Below are 19,625 nucleotides of genomic sequence, written 5' to 3' on the forward strand. Positions count from 1 at the left end.
AATTTTATGTTTTGAAATGACACCCGAATGTGTTTATCTAACACCACAAATGAGCACCGAAATTTAACACCATCTCAGTGTTTCATATTTAACACCGGACTTTTTGCAGTGAACGGACATAAAATGATAGGGAAAATGATTATATATGCGACAAAAAGAAAGGTTAGGGCCTAACGAAATATAGTCGTGAAGTAAAGAATACCTAAGGTTCATCATATTTCAGTTAGGAATATACTGGACTTCATCACGTTCACGTGACCAAGACCATCACGGATTGAATCTTGACTGTACATTGATGGTCACATATTTATTTCATCATAACTTATAACTTTAGCAGTTGGCAAAACTCTTCATGAGGCCGGAGACTTCTTATGCTTATCCATGCACTAAAAGCAATTAATTAAGAATCGCTTTTATCATAGAAGCAAGGGGTTATTAAGCAGTGGGGTGAAGATATGGGGTCTTCAATCTGTATGCCCTCTGTACAAATGAAATTTGTAAGATCGCAACCGCTGATGTACATTCCAACAAACAATAGGCCTACATGTTGAAAAAAAAAGAATTAGCGGGAATCGAAGCTGTTATCTATACTGCTTTCAGGGCAGCGACACTACCACCAGGCTATCCCTGGTTGCCAGCAGTGACACGATGAACTTGGAACAAATACCCAAGCTCCGAAACTGCTGTAGATCAGCAGTTGCGATCATATAAATTTCGTTGTACAGAGGGTAGACAAATTGAAGAAAACTCATACCCCATAATGCACAGCTTTTATTATTATTTTGATGGTTGGCTTTGTGTATTTTGAATGACAACATAACAAATGCATTCATACATAATGAACATATAAATGACCATAATATTACCCCGGAACTATTCTTCCTCTCCATATATAATTCAATTGATAAGACGTTCTGTCTTTTAAGCATAGTTCCATGTAAATCGTGAATGATTCTTAAATTACATTGTTATATTTTCATGGTTATAAAATGTTTGGCTTGGATAAATTTCGACTATTTGAACATGATATTATTTGGAGTATGTATGTTCATGCCAGAATGTTGCATAATCACTACACAGACCGACAGAATGAATGTCTTTGAAAACAGTTCAACACGACTATGGATTAGAACCAAAGTACAGATATCCTTTGTTTAGTTGAGGCTATGCAACGACAATCTATAGCTGATGATACGTTGAACAGCACATAATCAAAATTAGCATTGATATACTTATCAACGCTTCAGTGAGCATTAGGAGGCTATCTCTTGAAGATATGTCAACAACTAAACCATGGCATATTTTCGACGTGTTAGAAACTTAATTCCTCATGATTCTATGGTTTGTTTTTAGTGAATTTTGAATGGAAAGTACGCGTAATGGTGCACCAGAATTAACATTCATTATCGTGAAGCTCCTGTTTGTTTTTGAATGTAGTGCATCTAGTTGTGTGTTTGTTTATGTCACTTTTGCTTGCTGTCCTTTTACTTTTGTCTAAAATCGAACAACAACATTACAACATTTACCAATCATCATTTTGTTTGTCGACAGGAATTCTCGAAACAACATATCTCTTTGTTATGGAGGGGAATTAAATTCAATTCAATTTAATTCAACTTTATTTTCAATTCCATTGAATAAGCAGGGAAAATTATATACAATGCATTAGCAGAACATATTCGTTATAATGTTTGTAATTATAAAAGATGGTGGCAACTCAACAACACGTCACATATATACTCAGTGACATCAAGCAAATCACCACCAAAATTTCTTGGAGCAACAGCAACTGAGCTTGTATTCTTCCCCTCGAGCGCCATAATCAGTCCCAAAAGTCTCGAAAGTTTCTACCCCACGTGGGCTGAATACGTTACACTTAATTTGCATAAATACATATTCATGACACTCTTACACGGAGTAGTTCGGCAGCTTCATTTTCATTTTGTAAGTAAAGAGCAAGAAATGATTGCTGTGTAATGGTAACACTTCGAGAATATAAGATTTAGCAATATCTCTTGCTGGTGAATAGTTTGGCAGCTTAGTAAGCACAGGGTATGTAGAGAGTAAACAGAGAGTAAGTAGAGATTAGTAGAGAGTAACTAGAGAGCAAGTTGAGGTAAGTAGAGACAGTAAGTAGAGAGTAAGTAGAAAGTAAGTAGGGAGTAGGTAGAGAGTAAGTAGAGGGTTACTAGACAGTAAATATCGAGAGCAAGTATCCAGAAAGTAATTGGAGAGTAAGTAGAGACGGTAAGTAGAGAGTAAGTAGAAAGTAAGTAGGGAGTAGGTAGAGAGTAAGTAGAGGGTTACTAGACAGTAAGTATCGAGAGCAAGTATCCAGAAAGCAACTAGAGAGTAAGTAGAGAACAAGTAGAAAGTTTTAAGTCATTGCAGTTATCATTAATCAAAACACGTGTATTCACTGTCAACCTTCCGCGAATGAACCCACGTGGGCGATGAGTATTTTATGAGATTTTAGCCCTATTACACACCCACACATTAAAGCGACGTTTCATCCGGATATTATGTCGCTTTGTATGAAAGCAGAAAAATCAGAGAAGTAGGTGAGAGAAAATTTGGAGGGAAAATCGGACACATTTTTTTTTAAAGCAGGAATTATAAAGGTTCAGTAAATTAGACATAATATGCAACTCACTGTTAAGCAGCTCTCAATATTATATTTACACAAAAATTAACTAATTTTCACATTTCTCCCGATCGGGTTTTTTTTTCAGCCCTGTTCTTAGTATACATAATAAGAGTAACAGGTCTTTGAGTGTCCTCCTCAGGGGGTAATATCATCCGTGCCCAAATATTTGAGTTAAAAATTAGTGACATTTTGTGTACACAACTGTTGAAAAGCTGCTCACAGCAGCACCATACAGAGTTGCAAATATGCTTTATTCTCTATACTTTTACAATTTACCGAACATTTTTGTCTAATTTTTCCCGATTATTTACTGATGTGTTTTTCAGAGTTTGCTACTTTTATACCAAGCAACATGATATTTGATTAGATTTACCCTTTAAGCTACCCGCAGTTGCGTGCGTGAAACGTCGCCATTCCGTGCCTCCAGGTGGACATAGCAGGACCTTGCTTAAAGTGGGTGCATGCTGCGGTAACTGTGAAAGGTGAGCATCTTTCCTCGGGGGCGTTCGCTTTCAAAATCAGGCCAGAGTAATTCTCTGCCACTCGACTGTCATTAAGCAAAATCCCAACATTTTTTTTTCTTCGCTCTACTTTGGGATAACGAATGAATATGATTAGATGTACGTAATGGACTTGTTTGCTGAAGTAAACGTATATGGTTCCTTTCAGCATATTTGTAGAGCTTCAGATTACTGAAAGCATGAAATTGAAGACTGTTACATTCAACGCTTGTCCAACTTAGCATTAATTATTATTAGACATGTTAGAGTCACTTTAGGACATAATAGGTTGGGAACAGTTTTATACCCTTCTTCGAGTAGATTTGATGGGTCGAATATTAACGATTCCTTCTTGAATGAGTACTTTGACTTTTGTCTGATTGATTTTGGCAAACAGACAGCAAGAAGAAACGGTCGACGATGGTCGATGTCTCAAACAAATCAGAAGTAAAAGGAGCCATAAACTGTAACGCTTCTTCACACACTGCTTCATTCTTAATTCATAATGATATGCTGATCCTCTCGTATACTCCTCTCGTCATATGCGAGAAACCTTCTCTTGGTGTGTTCACTGTTTCCTGCGTATTCTCACTGAAGAGATTTTTCATGTATGAAAGTTTAACGAAGAACGTAACAGTTAAACGATTAATAAATTACATAGATACGACTACAGTAAATTCATGCATGATAGATTGCACATAGAATACAACAGTGATACGAAAATGAAACAAGGAAAGAACAAATGCCACATAATTATATACACACACACATTAAAGACTTTTGATTAATTCTAGAATTCTGTTTTAAAAAAATTCTTCTTAGATCTGCGCCGAATTCATTTGTCAGCTATTGTGTGATATTTAAGCATTTGATATGTAGGTAATAAACACTTCTGTCTTAAGTGCCCGTAAACATGCGTGACGTTAATCTAAAATTCTGTAACAGTATTAAGAAAAATAGAAATGTGGCACTCTAAAAGCAGGTCTAATAAGCTTGGTGCAAATAAGATGAACGATTTTCTTACCGGTACGAAGGAGCCGTATTTCATGGTTCGCACGTGACATTTTTGAGAGAAGTTTGCACACTTTTCACAAGTAGTAGGACGAGCCTAAAACAAAGATGAAGGTACAGCAAACGGAAACGAATGTAGAAACATGCAAGGCTGACGAATGAAGCATGCACATTTAATTTCTAAACTACAGTAACTAGAAGATACAAGAAATACAACTGCTACACATACACTGAACGTTACTGAAAGGTGTGACTGCAAAGAAACATTGAATCTTAACACGTTTCTTTTTTTTTTTTCAGAAAGAACGATGGCTTCGTACAATCATTACTTCGAACACATTAGCTCTACAACATTTAAACAGGAGACGACAACAAAACACGATCTTTGCATACTCGATACGATGTGAAAGACTGCAGAGATGATGAACACATACTACAAAACTTCAGAGGTTACAGTGCATTGCCCCTGCATGTTCAGGTTGGCAGTAATAGATACAGTAACATTAAACGAACAGAATGACGGAAGTTAAGTGAAGGAAGTTATGGAATTCTAAAGGTTTGCGTGTTTATAATGAAACAGTGATATAAGAAGAAACCACGAAGTAAATTGAGAGGTCATGACGTCATTACATCGCAAAGCCTTCATTGTTCATTGTCATAATCTTCATTTGATTATGATATACATTGCATGAATTTATTGTAGTCCAGGTGCCCGTTTCATAAAACTTGTCATCAGTGACAAGTTGTCATAGATGTGACAAGCTACTTAAATCCTTGCATCTGATTGGCTGAGAGCAAATTTGTCATAGAAATATTTCAGTTGTCACTGATGACAAGTTTATGAAACGGGCCCGTGGGGTCCATTTCATGAAAGTCTTAAGAAAGACCTTTCGCTCATAAGACACACTTGCGAGAGACTTCATGAAATGGATTTTACTTCTCTTTGAGATTCTCTCATAGCTACACATGAGCGACTTTGGCCATTCCGAGATTTATGTGAAGACTTTTATGTGATGACTTCATGAACCGACCCCTGCAATACTAAAGGGGGTATCTCACCGGGATTGAAACTGGTTCGCGACTAGTTCGCGATTCTAGATTTTGCTAGTTGCAGAGACGTCTCCGCGACGTCTCCGAGACGTCTCCAGAAAATTACAGAGTCTCCGAATAGTTGCCAGTTAGTCGCAAGAAATCTAAACATGTTCGATTTTTCGCGAAGTCTCCGCGGCGTCTCCGAGACGTCTCCATCAGTCGCGGAGACGTCGCGGAGACTAATCATATAATCCGCGACTACTGAGACGTCTCCACGACGTCTCCGCGATGTCTCAGAGACGTCTCAGAGACGTCGCTGAGACCTGCAGGAGATCAGAAAAACTGGTGAGAGGTCGCGGAGACGTCTCCGCGACGTCTCCGCGACTCTATTGACGCTGTTTGACCTACTTTAAAAACCACGTGACCTATCTGTGTGCTGACATCCTGCCTAGATCAAGTCAGGTGATCCTGAAACGGCTCCCTCATATTTGAATTTTTTTGGCACCTGCCATAACTCGTCTCAGAGACGTCTCCTTGGTGAGACCGCAAGACATTTTTATGTTGGAGACGTCTCCGCGACTGCTGCGACTGATAAATTGGAGACGTCGCGGAGACGTCTCCATTGGTGAGATACTAACTTAAGTAACCTTGCAACTTGATAAGGAGTGGTACGTTCTGAATTATAGACCAATATTATAATCTTCATCATACATCTTTTGCACAAACCAACTGAGGAAGTTTAAGTTGGTGACATAATTTGCCAATTTACTTAGGTGTTTATGACTATTGGATAGAAATATGTACAATTTTGAAAATTTCTGTATCACTTCGGTCCGCTCGGTCTGATGTTACTCTATTTGATTCAGTCGAGTTTATTATGTGGGATGACATTTGTGAGGTGAGCCCAGTGAAATTCGCGAAGTCTCACATCACCACGTGCGTCGTATATGTTGAGGTGTGTGCGCCGATCGCGAGTGAATTAGGAAAAGCACCGGTTTACAGCGAAGACACAACCTACACACACTTTACCTTTTAGGCGCCATCCAATATCCAGGACGGGCCAATATGCACTGCCAACCATAAGAATAATATGCAGTTCGGATACAAGAATCATCTCAAACGAAATTCTGCATTGAATTCATGAGATTTACTGACGGCAAAAGGAAGACCCATGCTAAAATGTGAGTAAAACCCAAATAATGTGAATTAAGGGAATGCAGTAGTTTTAGAACATACCAGAGAATTTTGGGGAAAAGCAGTCAATCCGTTCAAAAGTTATGAATAGTTTTGGAACAGCCATTGCTGGATGAGAAGAGTACATTACTTCGTGACGTCACGTATAATATATGGAAAACGATATAAAGAAACTAATATGAAGATAATTCAACAGATTTTCGCCTTTGTTGCATAATGAAAGAGCACTTGACCTATCTCTTTCAGAAAGCAGGGGGAATCATATAACCCTTTACATATGACAGCAACAAGTTGAGAGAATGTATAATTTCATCGACAAGAATGAAATTTTGTGAAATTCTCTTTATGTTTTCTTCGTATCATTGTCCATACATGACGTCACGAACTGTTGTAGTATTTTTAGACACTAATGGCAGCACCAAAACTTTTGACCAGATTGTCTGATTTTCCTCAAACTTTCTAAAATCTACTAAAATTGCAGCACTCACTCAGTCCATGTGTATACATTTGGATTTCACACCCCTTTAAAGGGTGACGTCTTCAAAAAAAAAAAAAACGAGTTGTAAGAAATAAGAATGATGGAAAATGGAAAGGAGATGAATTATCGTGTACGCCAAATAGTACTATCTGCAAGCTGTGACAGTGTATTGGGCCGACTCGCGGATGAGGTTAATTCCATTTTCTGCTCCCCCTCCCTCATCCTTCCCCAAGGCGGGCAACAATATTTCTCATTTATCAGCACTTTCTAGCGAAATTCCTTAATCAGTTTCGTGTTGTTGTTTTTGTAATTTATCCTCTCTGTCTTAGCCGTATCGGACCAAACGTAAAAATGAACAATCAATCACTCTGGAAGATTAAAGTGAAATGGATCTCTTAATACATCAACCGACGTAGATACAATCAGACCGTCGAAAAATATCCATGTAGCAACGTCATACGAGACAGATGCAGCCTGCTTTTTTGTTTTGTTTTGTTTTTTATCTTACAGACTAAATTATTTTGGTACAATAACCTTTTATTCCGAAAGTCAAGAAATTTTCCATATCAAACGTTTGAAATATTACATTACTCCATTTCTGCTCATTTTGTACGGGAGCGCTGATTTTGTCAAGGTCCAAAGATCATCCCGTGAGAGCGACGAAAAAAAAAAATGGGTTACAGGATCTGTGAATTCGTTTGTGTTATTTGTGTGTGTCCTTATTATATTCATATTTTGTGGGGCACCGAGTACAAAATAGTACAATGTTCCCTGGCGATTCTTATTACCCATGACAAATTGACGCTTTTTGTTCCTTGGTTTTGTTTGCTTGTTTGTGCTGTTGTTTTTTTTTTTACTATCCGTATAAAACATATACAGATGCGCACTCTTTTATTTGTAATGCACAAGATTCCTAATCTAATTTGGTACGCCATTTTGGGAAGGAACGGAGTGATTCGTGTCCAAATGCCTGTCCAGAGATACACTTGACATTGCTTGAGAGATTTTTTATCCTGAATAGCATCGAAACCCTTACGAGAGAACATTTTTGGATAATGTTTGCCCCTCCCCCCCCCCCCCCCCCGTCACATGAGCGCGATAGAATTATGATATACTTTACTGCTGCTGCCTTGCACTCTCTCACTCGTCTCCGTATCAATATTCCTGGCAAGACCTTCCCTAAGGAGGAAAACTGAAGTGTTTTCCATGCTTTTAGCAAACTACTCTTCACCATACTGTGCCGTGATGGTCTCTGACACTCTATAATTTCGTAATGTAGAATACCTGTTCCAAGATTCTTCCCAGAAGTTCGAGAACCAGAAAGACGGTTTTCACAAATATTAAGCAGAAGAAAAGTGGAGCACTCTTGCACCCTGTACTATATTGGAAAGCGGCACACGTTTGAGCGATTCTGTGTCGACGCGCATTTTGTTGAGAACAAATTTTGTGCCATTTATCACAAGTTTCGTTCGAAGAAAGGTGCAATTTGCGTCAGTCGTGCTCACTTATACCCGATAAAAGTAAGCGGAAAGCTTATAATCAAAGCAGATATTCAACGGAGGTGGCAGAAAGAAGACGAAGGAGAGGGAAAGAAACAGCCATTAGAATGGATGCTCAATCAAGGTGCCATACAAGTGTCTCGGTTTATTAACGTTCTCACTTATCCGTATATCGCTACTAGGGTGGGGCAAATATCGCATGAAATTTGTAATTATATCTCCCTCATGCAACACGGACATTACGATTTATATCATACCAGCGCGTAACGCTGTTACAACAACTTCATTTGTATAGTTTTGATGATTTGTTCCTTATTCCTACACAAAAGAGGGGCATTTAGTAACATCGAGTAATTCGTCTCTTATAATCACTCGAAATGGAATATCAGTGACGATGGTCGATGGTTTTCTTCAAGACTTAATCTGACTGTTTCTTGTGACCGGTAAAAAACTATTTAGATTTTGTCACGAGTTCTTGATGTCTACCCAACATGCAATCAGAAAATGTATTACATGACCATAGCACATATCTATTTCCATATTCTTTGATGTGCAATAAAAATAAACCTGAATGTTTTGACTGTACCTGCTCTATTCGTACCTTAAGATTTACTATAAATCGATGTTATCCACAGCACCCTCAGACACCCATGTGTAACTGCAGAGCAAGGTTTTGACACGTACAATGCAGGCAACAGGGTGCCACAGAACGTCAGATCAAGGACGCCAATATGGAAGTAGCAAACACTCTGGCCCGAATTCACGAAGGTGGTACAATTGAAACCATGCTTTAAACCACGGACGAATACCGTAGTTTTTTATGGGGTGCCAAGTGTCGCATGGCCTATTTCGTTACGAAATCAGTCATTTCGTCGACGTAATGTTAACATTTCATCGACGAAATCGACGAAATGACTGATTTCGTAACGAAATAGGCCATGTGACACTTGGCGCCCCGTACATAACTACGGTCTTTGTCCATGGTTTAAACCATGGTATCAATTGTACCACCTTCGTGAATACGGGCCAATAAGTTGGCTGCAACACCATCTTCCAAAAAAGAAAGTAAACATTCTCCTTGAGGAGTCTGACACGGAAGATTGTGTTTTCGAGTTATTTTCCGTGGGCACCTTGGAAATACTAAAATGTTTTTGAGCAGCAGCCACTGTACCAACGGCTTTAAGTCCTCTCCTATATGAGCAGAAGAGGATAAAGTAAAGTGCCTTATACCTGAGGGCACAGCCACCATTGCCAGAATCAAACTTGAGACTATGCGTTGGATAGAGATCCATATTCTTATCAACAGTTATCAACAGTTCCTCAAATTTGCATTTAATGATGCTAATAACAAACAAGGGTCAAGCCACGTATTCAGATGGCCCGTCGCTGATTGCAGCTATCGTCGGAAAGAGCCATTCGACGTAACTTCTTACTCCTATATGGCCGCCCTGCAACAAATCCTGGTGAGATTTGGGCGTTACACGTCCCGTTACATGGCCCCTATATAACCTTGAGCAAAGCTCTTCCCTGCTGTTTACAACAGAGTAGCTTTCTCTCTTTATCATGGCAAGACCCAATGGACACGAGCCTGTCGAGCGCTGACGGTCAGTAAAAATCCCTAAGGCATCGTGTCCGTCTTTTCACAGCGTCCGTTAGCTTGACCAACACTTATCGTTACAAGAAATGTCAATCTCTTCTGAAGGCTAACCGTAAGGGTAAGAAAGCGCATGGCGGAAACATGTGCTGAGTTTCCAAAAAAGAACTCTTGATGGTTTTTCTTCCCCCCCCCCCCCCCGCCCACGCACACACACTCTCTATCTGTCTGTCTATCTATCTATCTATCTATCTATCTATCTATCTATCTATCTATTCAAATTCATCTAACGGGGTAAAAAAATGGCATCGAATACAAGTAACTTCTCGCTCTTAATACTCGTTATGTTGAAATGGTAATATGGTTCCTGGGGGAAACTGCAAGACATACCCAAACACAGGTCCGTCGAAAAGTTTCTTCTGTAGTTTGAGATACAGGTTGTTTGAATTAACATGTGACAATGTCAACTCCTCCCCAATTTGCCCTGGGAGCAATGGATTCCTTTTTCAATTTCGCTTGACAAGACACTTAATATTAAATATTTAATATTCTTTTCATGTCCTATCTTCCACATAACATGATATACTATGACCTTGAGCACACACTGGTTAACTGAAAGTAGAAAATAAAGATACTGTGTGACTAATTGAACGCACGTACAGATGTTCAAATAATTCCAAACCAAACTTGTTGCACCATTTATGTTCTGGGGAAAAATCGTAATGTAATGTACGCATAATTTTGATTCACTTTAATCTAAGTCCCCTGATGTAATGCTGAAATCATAAATTTGGACAGTCTCTCTGTCCTTCATTCCTCATACATTAAATTTTCTTCCCATCAGTCCAAGTAATGACGAAATCATTAACGTTGTCATATCCTGCGTTAAATAGGACATTCCAATATTTCTAATGCGGATGTACCATTAATGTTAATTACATTAATGTTAACGAGATGATGAAGATCTTCTTATCTTGATTATTATCAAAATTTTGTTATAATCTTATGAAACGATAAGCGGTATCCATTTTTTTCCCGATACTGCCAGGTGTCAGACTGCTAGGTGCCAGTAATTACAAAAGGGTGACATAAACAAAAAGACAAACAGAAGTACAAGAGAAAAGGGACAAACTGTGCATGCACAAAATAACCGCGTGCACCTGTCTGTATAATTCTTATGTGTTTGTTTGTGTGTGTGTGTGTGTGTGTGTGTGTGTGTGTGTGTGTGTGTATTGGTTTTTGTTGTTACTGGGTTTTTTTAATTTCCAAGAAGGCGCCAGACAACTACCGGGTACATGTACTATTCCATTGTATATTACAGTACTTGTTTTGATACCAGCACAAAAGGACATCAAACTGATCGCTTTCGGCTCGGATAGTATCAATTTTCACACCGAGAAAGCAAAGAGTATGTTATATCAATCATTTGTGAGGGGTTTTTTTTTCAAACACAACATTTTCCGGGACAATACTTTAACATAATATAGGGTATGAAAATTATTTCGTATATCGTAATTTGTGGTTTCATGATTATATTTTTTTTTTTCGGCAAGTAGCTTTGATGTTCAGTTTGACTCAAACTTATGTGATTAGTTATCATAACATGAAAGGAAAAGTTAACATGCAATGTCACAATGCTTTACTAAGTTCCTTACGGTAGCTTCTTTACTTTGATCGGTTATTTAATCAGAGTGTGTAAGGGCGTGCTTAAAGCGTTGTATTTTCATATGATGTCACTCCAGCAATGAAGACGGTATAGTACTCCTTCATCGTCCCGAGTGTTTCAGCATTTCCTGCTTTTTCAGACGCAGGAGATGCAGCCTTTTAAAAAAGAATTCTACGTTTTCGGTTAAACGTTTCTGAGTAATTATGTGCAATAAAAGTGATCCAAAGTATAGGGAAGGGTATTACATAGAACAATTGATAAAACGGACCGGAAACAAATTCCAGGACTATACTCGGGTTTTGCGTATAGATAATATTGTCACGGGAAAAGAAAAAAATGTGATTGTGATTTAGGTGTTGGAAAAATCGTCTTGTATCTAAATGATAACGATCACTTGTGGTTTATCCTATAAATTTGTATCATTAAAGAAGTCAAAATGGGATCGCAGTACCTCGAATCAAGCACAGTTGGGGGATCGTGCTTTTTCATACATGGGCCCAAAACTTTGGAATGGCCTGCCAAAATCTCTTCGACAAGCATCTTCTATTGATGGTTTTAAAAAGAACCTAAAGACCTACCTTTTTAATTTAAATTGACAATTGTTTACCTGTATGTATATGTGTACGTATATTGTTTGTTTATTTGTTGTTCTTATCATCTTCTGTGATACTCTGTCATGTGTACTCTGTTCTACAGCGCCATGAGTATCTTTTTAGGTAGAATGAGCGCTGTTTAAGAGTATTATAGACGCGCTTATTCTATTCATAATTCATTTCGTATTTCATGAAGTTTCCATGACGTTTTACCTGTATTTCATATCAGATATGGGCCCCTATTATAAGATGTCTACATCGCTACAAAGAAACATTTCCGAAAGAACTCTAACAAGGCAAGAGTTCATTGGCTTATACATTCGTTGGATACCAACGCCTATTTGCTTTCGTATTATGAAGATTTCGATTAGGGTGAAAAGTAAAGAGTCTTTCCAAGGCAATGCATGAAGATTAACGCTTAAGTGTCGTATAATGGCACTATGTTGTGTGCAAACACAAACTGTATATACATACAAACACACACACGGTTTAGATAGCTATTCATCTATCCTACTACATGAGTTGTCCTCCCACATAGTGAATTTAAAAAAAAAAGTCTGTAAATTCTTGACTTTGTGATAACATCCTCGTCTCTCGCAGGTCGAGGTTGACATAGCTCTAACCTCACGGCTGACCGCCATCTTGGCCTAAAAATCAATAGCGCTGTCCGCATCCTCATCGATTTGCGCTTGTATTATTCCTCTCAAATTATACCCACATTTCGCTATACAACAGCCCAATAGAGTTAGACAGATAGAAAGAGAGAGACAGAGACAGAGACAGAGAGAGACAGACAGACAGATAGATAGAAACAGATAGATAGATGGATAGATAGATAGAATAGATAGATAGAAAAGATAGATAGATATACATATAGATAGATAGATAGATAGATAGAGACCGACAGATAGACAGATAGAAACAGAGGTAGATAGGTAAAAACATAGAATAGATATATAGAATAGATAGATAGATAGATAGATAGATAGATAGATTTTTAGATAGATATGTAGATAGGTATAATACTACTGATAATGGCCTTACCCTCGTCCTCTCCTATCTTAGCAATGTTCTTCCAGAGGGCCCTATACCATCATTGATGGTTATTACCCCAGCATTACCTTTTTTTTTTACTCCTGATGGGTCGAGAGGGACATCGTGGGTAAAAATATTGTCATGTCCCAGGACTTACGCACATGGCAAGACTCGAACGTGGAACCAGTAACTCAAAATCAAGAGTTTTTATATTCTGTATACCCCAGTGCCCCAACATTGATAGATACAATGTACATTGGTGAATAGACAAACAGATAGATAGATGGATAGATATATACATATAGATAGATAAAAAGATAGATAGGTAGATAGATAGACAAATAGATAGATAGATAGATAGATAGATAGATAAATAGATAGATAGGTATGTAGATAGATGGGCAGACAGATAGATAGATGGATGGATATATAGACAGACAGATAGACAGATAGATAGACAGATAGATACATAGACAGAGAGACAGAAGGAGAGAAGAGAGTAAAAGTCAGATAGTTTCATACGCCCATCAAATTCGTTTTCTCTATCATTAATTCGATTGGTCAATTTCCTCTTCGTGGGCCATCCTAGTTACGAGGACGTGGGCAGTGTAAGATTTGAAGAAAAAAAGATAAGCCGAGTATCCTCATCTTATATGAAAACATGCATTGGAACGAATTAGGGAAAGGCAATGACGGTAATGCCCTGACTGATATTTATACGGCTAATTACATCAAGGGTTATATCAAGCTTCACTCTAGAGTTCATCTTGCATAATCATGAGCCGGGATAATAAAGTACTTTGCCCTCCACTTAGACCCCTCTTAACGATGTTGACTGGTTCCATAAATTGCCAAATTTTTTCCTGTCAATCTGTCTCCCCCTCCCTGTTTGGCTCAATATGTCTATCTGTTTATCTATCTATCTACTTATCTATCTATCTATCTATCTATCTATCTACCTATCTATCTATCTCTCTATCTACCTATCTATCTCCCTTCTCCTCTCTCTTTCTCTCTCTCATCGTTCTGTCACAGCTTCAGATGTCTTGCCATATGACATTATAGAGTATTTCTTTTACTCATCTTTAGTTCGTATTTGGAAAATACATGTAGTGTGTATTTTTATATTAGTTCTTTCATTCATTCATTCATTCATTCATTCATTTTCCATCTCCAAGAGAAACACATAGATATATGAATATTTACAAAAATCAAATGCAGATGTAGACATTAGAATGCACAATTAACAAAATTATGTATGCAATTAAAAGGGAAGGTAAAAAAAAAAATGAGTAAGTGAAAATGCTGGAAATGGGGAGGAATGTTTTAAAAAGAGCAAGGACTCCTAGAGGGTGCATTCCCCTAGAACATTATAAAACACTTACAGGATTATTGATATGCTATTCATATACATAAAAAGCGGAATTTCAAAAACCGAATGACACGATCTGACTATACTATATATAGAAACCGAACTGGCCCTACACAAACAGCCCGGACACATCTTAACCCTCTGTCGCGGGTCGTTATGATCGGCCATCATTTTGTCTCCTCTTTCAGAATACTTCCGCACAGACTTTTCGGGTGTTATCTTGGATTTCTGGTTCCAAATTTAGTATTCTGCAATCTAGTGACAATTTGTAGAATAAAATAAGCAAGCACCTCTCGACCATGATGGATTCGTTAATACATGTAAATTGATTATCGCGTGTATAGTGATGAGTAATGGTGATTTGAGAATATTTCATTCCAATAATTTGGTTTTGGGGGCGTTGGGCGTTACTATCTGCTGTCTCATTTTCGTACATATCATAAATGTGAGAGCAGGGCAATATTGCTAGCACTATACGACTCTGATTATTTGCTCCGACAAGGCCCATTAACCTCCATGCATTCTAGTATAATGTTCACAATCTAAGCACGAAGAAGTCGGCTTGTAATTTCATGAAAACAAAATCAGTAAAGATTCTGACATCCTGACATAAACAGATATATAGAGACAAAACGAGGGGACTTTGTGTGGGAGTGTGTGTGTGTGTGTTTGTTTGTTTGTTGATGTGTGGCTGACGTTCTAACAAGGGATGGAATAAAAAATAATAATTTTCCAATCTTATCCTCTATCGATGTATTACAAGAATCTTTTTCCTGTTTGTCTTTACGATATGCCGTCTGAGAGGTAATTTCATTTGCGTTATAATGGTTGTTGATTTTTTTTTCGCCTGTCTTCGTAAGACGAGCTAGGATATGTTCAGTCGTCGGTGGAAAAAATGATGAGCATCAGACCATAACTGAATTTGTGAGCGATACTCATCGCAGAGGCTGCGGGGCATCTCAAATGCGGGGGTGAAGTCTGGTTTAATCAAACCTCGACGGGGGAACAGCGCAGCCCACATAAAAATCACTTAGTTCGAGGATTACACCGAAACAAGAAGGGATAAAGACGTAATCTTGAGGAGAAAATGTACACAAAATCGAAGATTCCGAGATTTCTATCTTTATTAAGGCGTTTGAATAATAACATGCAAATGAAGTAATTCAAAGAAAGCCTTTATACGTCTTAAGGATCAGTTCGCGATTGGTATAGAAGCATTTATGAAAAAAGAGAATACGATGTTTATTATGAGGCAGTATAGACGACTGTATGGTGCTCAGACAGCACTTACAAGATAATGTTCACCCTAAATGTATGAAATAAGCATATTTCAATCATAATTGACATTTTAAGGTTGTATAGGAACCTGCCTCGTGTGTTTCATTTTCATCACCTACGATAACAAATTATTTGGGGCGCCAGCGTTGATTCTTATTCGGTTTTGTTTTTGTTGCTTTTTTAATTTCTTATGAAGAAAGCCCTGTCCTTTAGCGCAAGCGTGCGTACTTCGTTACTCCATGTGTCTATATTAATAAGCGCGTGCACAAGCAGGGGAACAATCGAAGCATTCTTGTAGAATCTAATTAACTAGCGGTGTCTAAAGACTCTCATTAAGTGTAGAAGCATCTGCCCATAGAGGATGACGAGGTACTTCATTTAAGCAACAATCATCGTAGAAATCCCCGCGTGGAGGGTGATTAAATAGAATACTAGATGAAGAACTACAAGTCTTCACGACTATGTTTGCGGCAAAACTATCTGGTGTAGTTATTGATTTCGGACAAAGGTCAACACTCCCACCCGAGTCAAAACTGCGAGTATTTTTATCGGTTATAATCATGTTCCATTTAGAGCACTGTTGTAGTTTCAGCATCCCGGATAGACGCTATAAACCACAAGTATACAATATACTCTGTATAAATGGCAAGACGAAATGACCATGACGTTCGTCATATTATTTCCTCAAGAAAAGAACTTGGAATAAGTATTGTGTGTGTCGAACAATGTATGTATATATTTAATAAGTCATCTCATAGCTTGTTTGACTGGACAATACCCCAAAGGTTGAGTAGTACAGCAGAAGCAGGTTAATAAAAGGACAGACCTATATACATTACCCCTGCCCCCAAAATCTAATACTTTCTTTAGATATCTCTGCGGAACCCTGTGGATTTGTCGAGCAGCAAAACACATTTAGAAAATTTAATTTCTTTCGAAGCAAGCTCATTGTGAGACCTCAGGGGAAAAGCCATTCCACAGCACTCTTTGCACATGGAAGAGTGATAAATAGCCTGGGCTCTTAAGTCCAGCATTCGATTCTTTCTCCATGTTCTCGGTGGAGACTTTGGAAAGTGCTCCCTCACAGGTCCCTTCTTACAAATTCCTAACTGGCAGTGCTGGGCTAATGATAATGACGGGGCCCTGTAGACAAGGTAACTCTAATGAGGCCAGTCCGGGCGAGAGACATTCTCATAAGTATCATAAACATGACCATGAACATGTTGTCCTTGGAACCATGTCGTCACGTGTTTCTTGTTGTGTGCATGCGTCATGCAATGGCTACAATACCCATTTTTACTGGGGGGGGGGGCAAAAGCTGGTCCAATGAGAAAAGGTCTCAATTAGTCACAAAATTATATTCACAGCATATCAAACAAGCAGGCAATTAGGCACACAAAGGTAGTTACACCTTCCATAGCACTTTCTCGATTGGATAATTTAAGCGAGAAATGCAGCTATCTATTAACTTTTTTTGCGCATCTTTAACAAGCCACAAGGTGTCTGAGATCCAAATGACAGAAAGAAACTTAAGTTCAGAGACTTATGGAATGTACAGGTCACGTCTCCATCTTCTGAAGTTCTTACAGTAGCATGTATCAGAGAACTAATGTCCGTTACAATCGTAACAACGCCCATCGCTTCTCACTGCCTAACCCTTCTATGGTGCTTTCAAAGTTTAGGAGGGGTTAGTGTTGAAAACTGATCCTGACTGTATCCATTACATTCTATAGTTCGGAATGTCCGGTACTCTGTAAGGAGTGTAACTTATATGATGAGCCATAGGCATATTTCGGCATGCAAGTCTGTTGTCTCTGAACCTGTTGGTGGTTATGATGTCACACTGTCGTATCTAGATACGACTGAAGACGGAGGACAAAGAATCGTGGATTCTGGAAGCGGGCTAAGCATGAATCCACAAAGCTCTAAATGCGATTCTTGCTACATGGTTATCAAAGCCGGAATTTGCTCCGGGCTGTGAGAGCATGACCTTCAGCTCTCAGAGTTCGGAGATAGTATAAGCATCTTATGGCAAGTACTCAAAATTATTCCGCCAAATTTCATGTGCAGATGGCCGTTAGCTACAGAATATAATCTATAATGGAAGTTTCCTTGAAATTCCACTTATCTCGTACATGCTTCCGAGTTCCAGCATCTCTATATATGTGACACGAGGTAAAGCTCTTAACGAGCATGTTACATCATGAACCGTGTGATAATCGGTTGCGTTTGTTCCAATGTCATAACACTTTAGGCCGTAATGGGACCATGTGTCATCAACACCCCCCCCCCCCCCCCTCCGCTTCTGCTAATCAGAGCAGGGTTCTGTGTTAGTATCTTAACAGCCAGTTTCTATCATAATCATACCGTCTGGAAATGCACTTACCGTACATTGGATAATATTTCTATACTGACTACAGATAATTATGTTTATTCCTTGCCACATGTCAAATAAAGTTGATCATAACGTTACAACTGCCTGTCGAAAGTACTTTTACACACATGCCAAAATACTCAAACTTATAAGAATGAATACTTGTCCTGCACCAGCCACGGATCAGGCTCATTTGAGAGTTATTTATTAACCTATTTCTATCTTCATATCTAAAGAAGATCACGTAAATAGCTATGAAATCTCAATCCATTGATGTTATTTCGTTTAAAGGAGCTATAGCGTCTAGAGGGCCCAGATTTTACAATCCAGCTCTTATTATGCATTTTTCTTCAAGAAAAAGAATATATGACGGCCACTTTTCATAATATCAATATAGTTTGGAGTAATCAGTAACTAACTAATTGCCCGGTCACTGGCAGAAAGCGAGACCACACCTCATAGATAATGTACACAACGGTAAAGAAAAGGAATGTAAAGATACATCTTAGTCATTCTATCATATTTTGTTGGCCGACCAAGTGCATGATTACTTCAAATCAGATATAATTTACATTACGAGAAAATTATTTTAAAAAGTAAACGAAAGGCAATATTTGCAGTTTTATCGAATTTTACACTAATTAGAATGAATGAAGTATTTTTCTGGGAGCATCCCTGAGTCAGAGTTTTGAAAGTTTTGGAGTCATCTCTGTGAGAACCTTGGGGCATCATTCCCACATATACTGGTCTTTACTGATTATCATCAGTTTAGACCAGTTCACAGTTAACATGACAACAGTTCACATGTTTCAAATTACCCTGAATCTTGAAAAGATCGGAACAAAACAGTTGTAAAGCTACATATCACCCATCTACCTAATCATACTTGTATTTATTTTAACAAGCTCCCTCGAGTGTTTTAAAATATTATTCCACTGCAACGTGATGAACCGTCCATGCGTTTTCCATGACAGTTCTCATTGGAACTTCATTATGTCGTCATGTCTCACATGACCTCTATCTGCACATACCCAGAATGTAACTCCTCAATGGCTTATCACAATATGATTAGGGTAGATTTTTTTTCACAGCTTTTCACAGTTGTGTATATCATACACGACGTCATGGTATGTGTGATTGCCAAGCAAAATCTCGACAGTACAGACATCCAGAATGCATCTGTCCGACACATGGAAAGCAAATACCAGTAGGTGGGTGTATGCCGATACTTCTGCACGCAAGGTATAAGAAGAAGCCAATTACATACTTTAAATTCCATTATTATTCTCAAGGCATGCAAAGAGCAATGTGAAAACCGCGGATCAAGTTTCTTATGTAACCACTGGCTCGAT

The 19,625-nt window shown here is 38.4% G+C and overlaps 1 protein-coding gene across 1 annotated transcript in view; it reads right to left on the minus strand.

Annotated features, from left to right (window-relative positions):
* LOC139722569 (dual 3',5'-cyclic-AMP and -GMP phosphodiesterase 11A-like) overlaps positions 1-19,625 on the minus strand; it is a 135,396-nt gene that overhangs the window by 90,030 nt on the left and 25,741 nt on the right. Inside the window, exon 3 of the mRNA XM_071633860.1 lies at positions 4,172-4,255. Coding sequence (XP_071489961.1) covers positions 4,172-4,255 — 84 coding nt within the window. The remainder of the gene's footprint in view (positions 1-4,171; positions 4,256-19,625) is intronic.

The sequence above is a fragment of the Diadema antillarum genome, unplaced genomic scaffold, assembly GCF_040938485.1.
Source record: "Diadema antillarum isolate AM-2024a unplaced genomic scaffold, OU_Dant_1.0 scf00000167, whole genome shotgun sequence".
NCBI lineage: Eukaryota > Metazoa > Echinodermata > Echinoidea > Diadematoida > Diadematidae > Diadema > Diadema antillarum.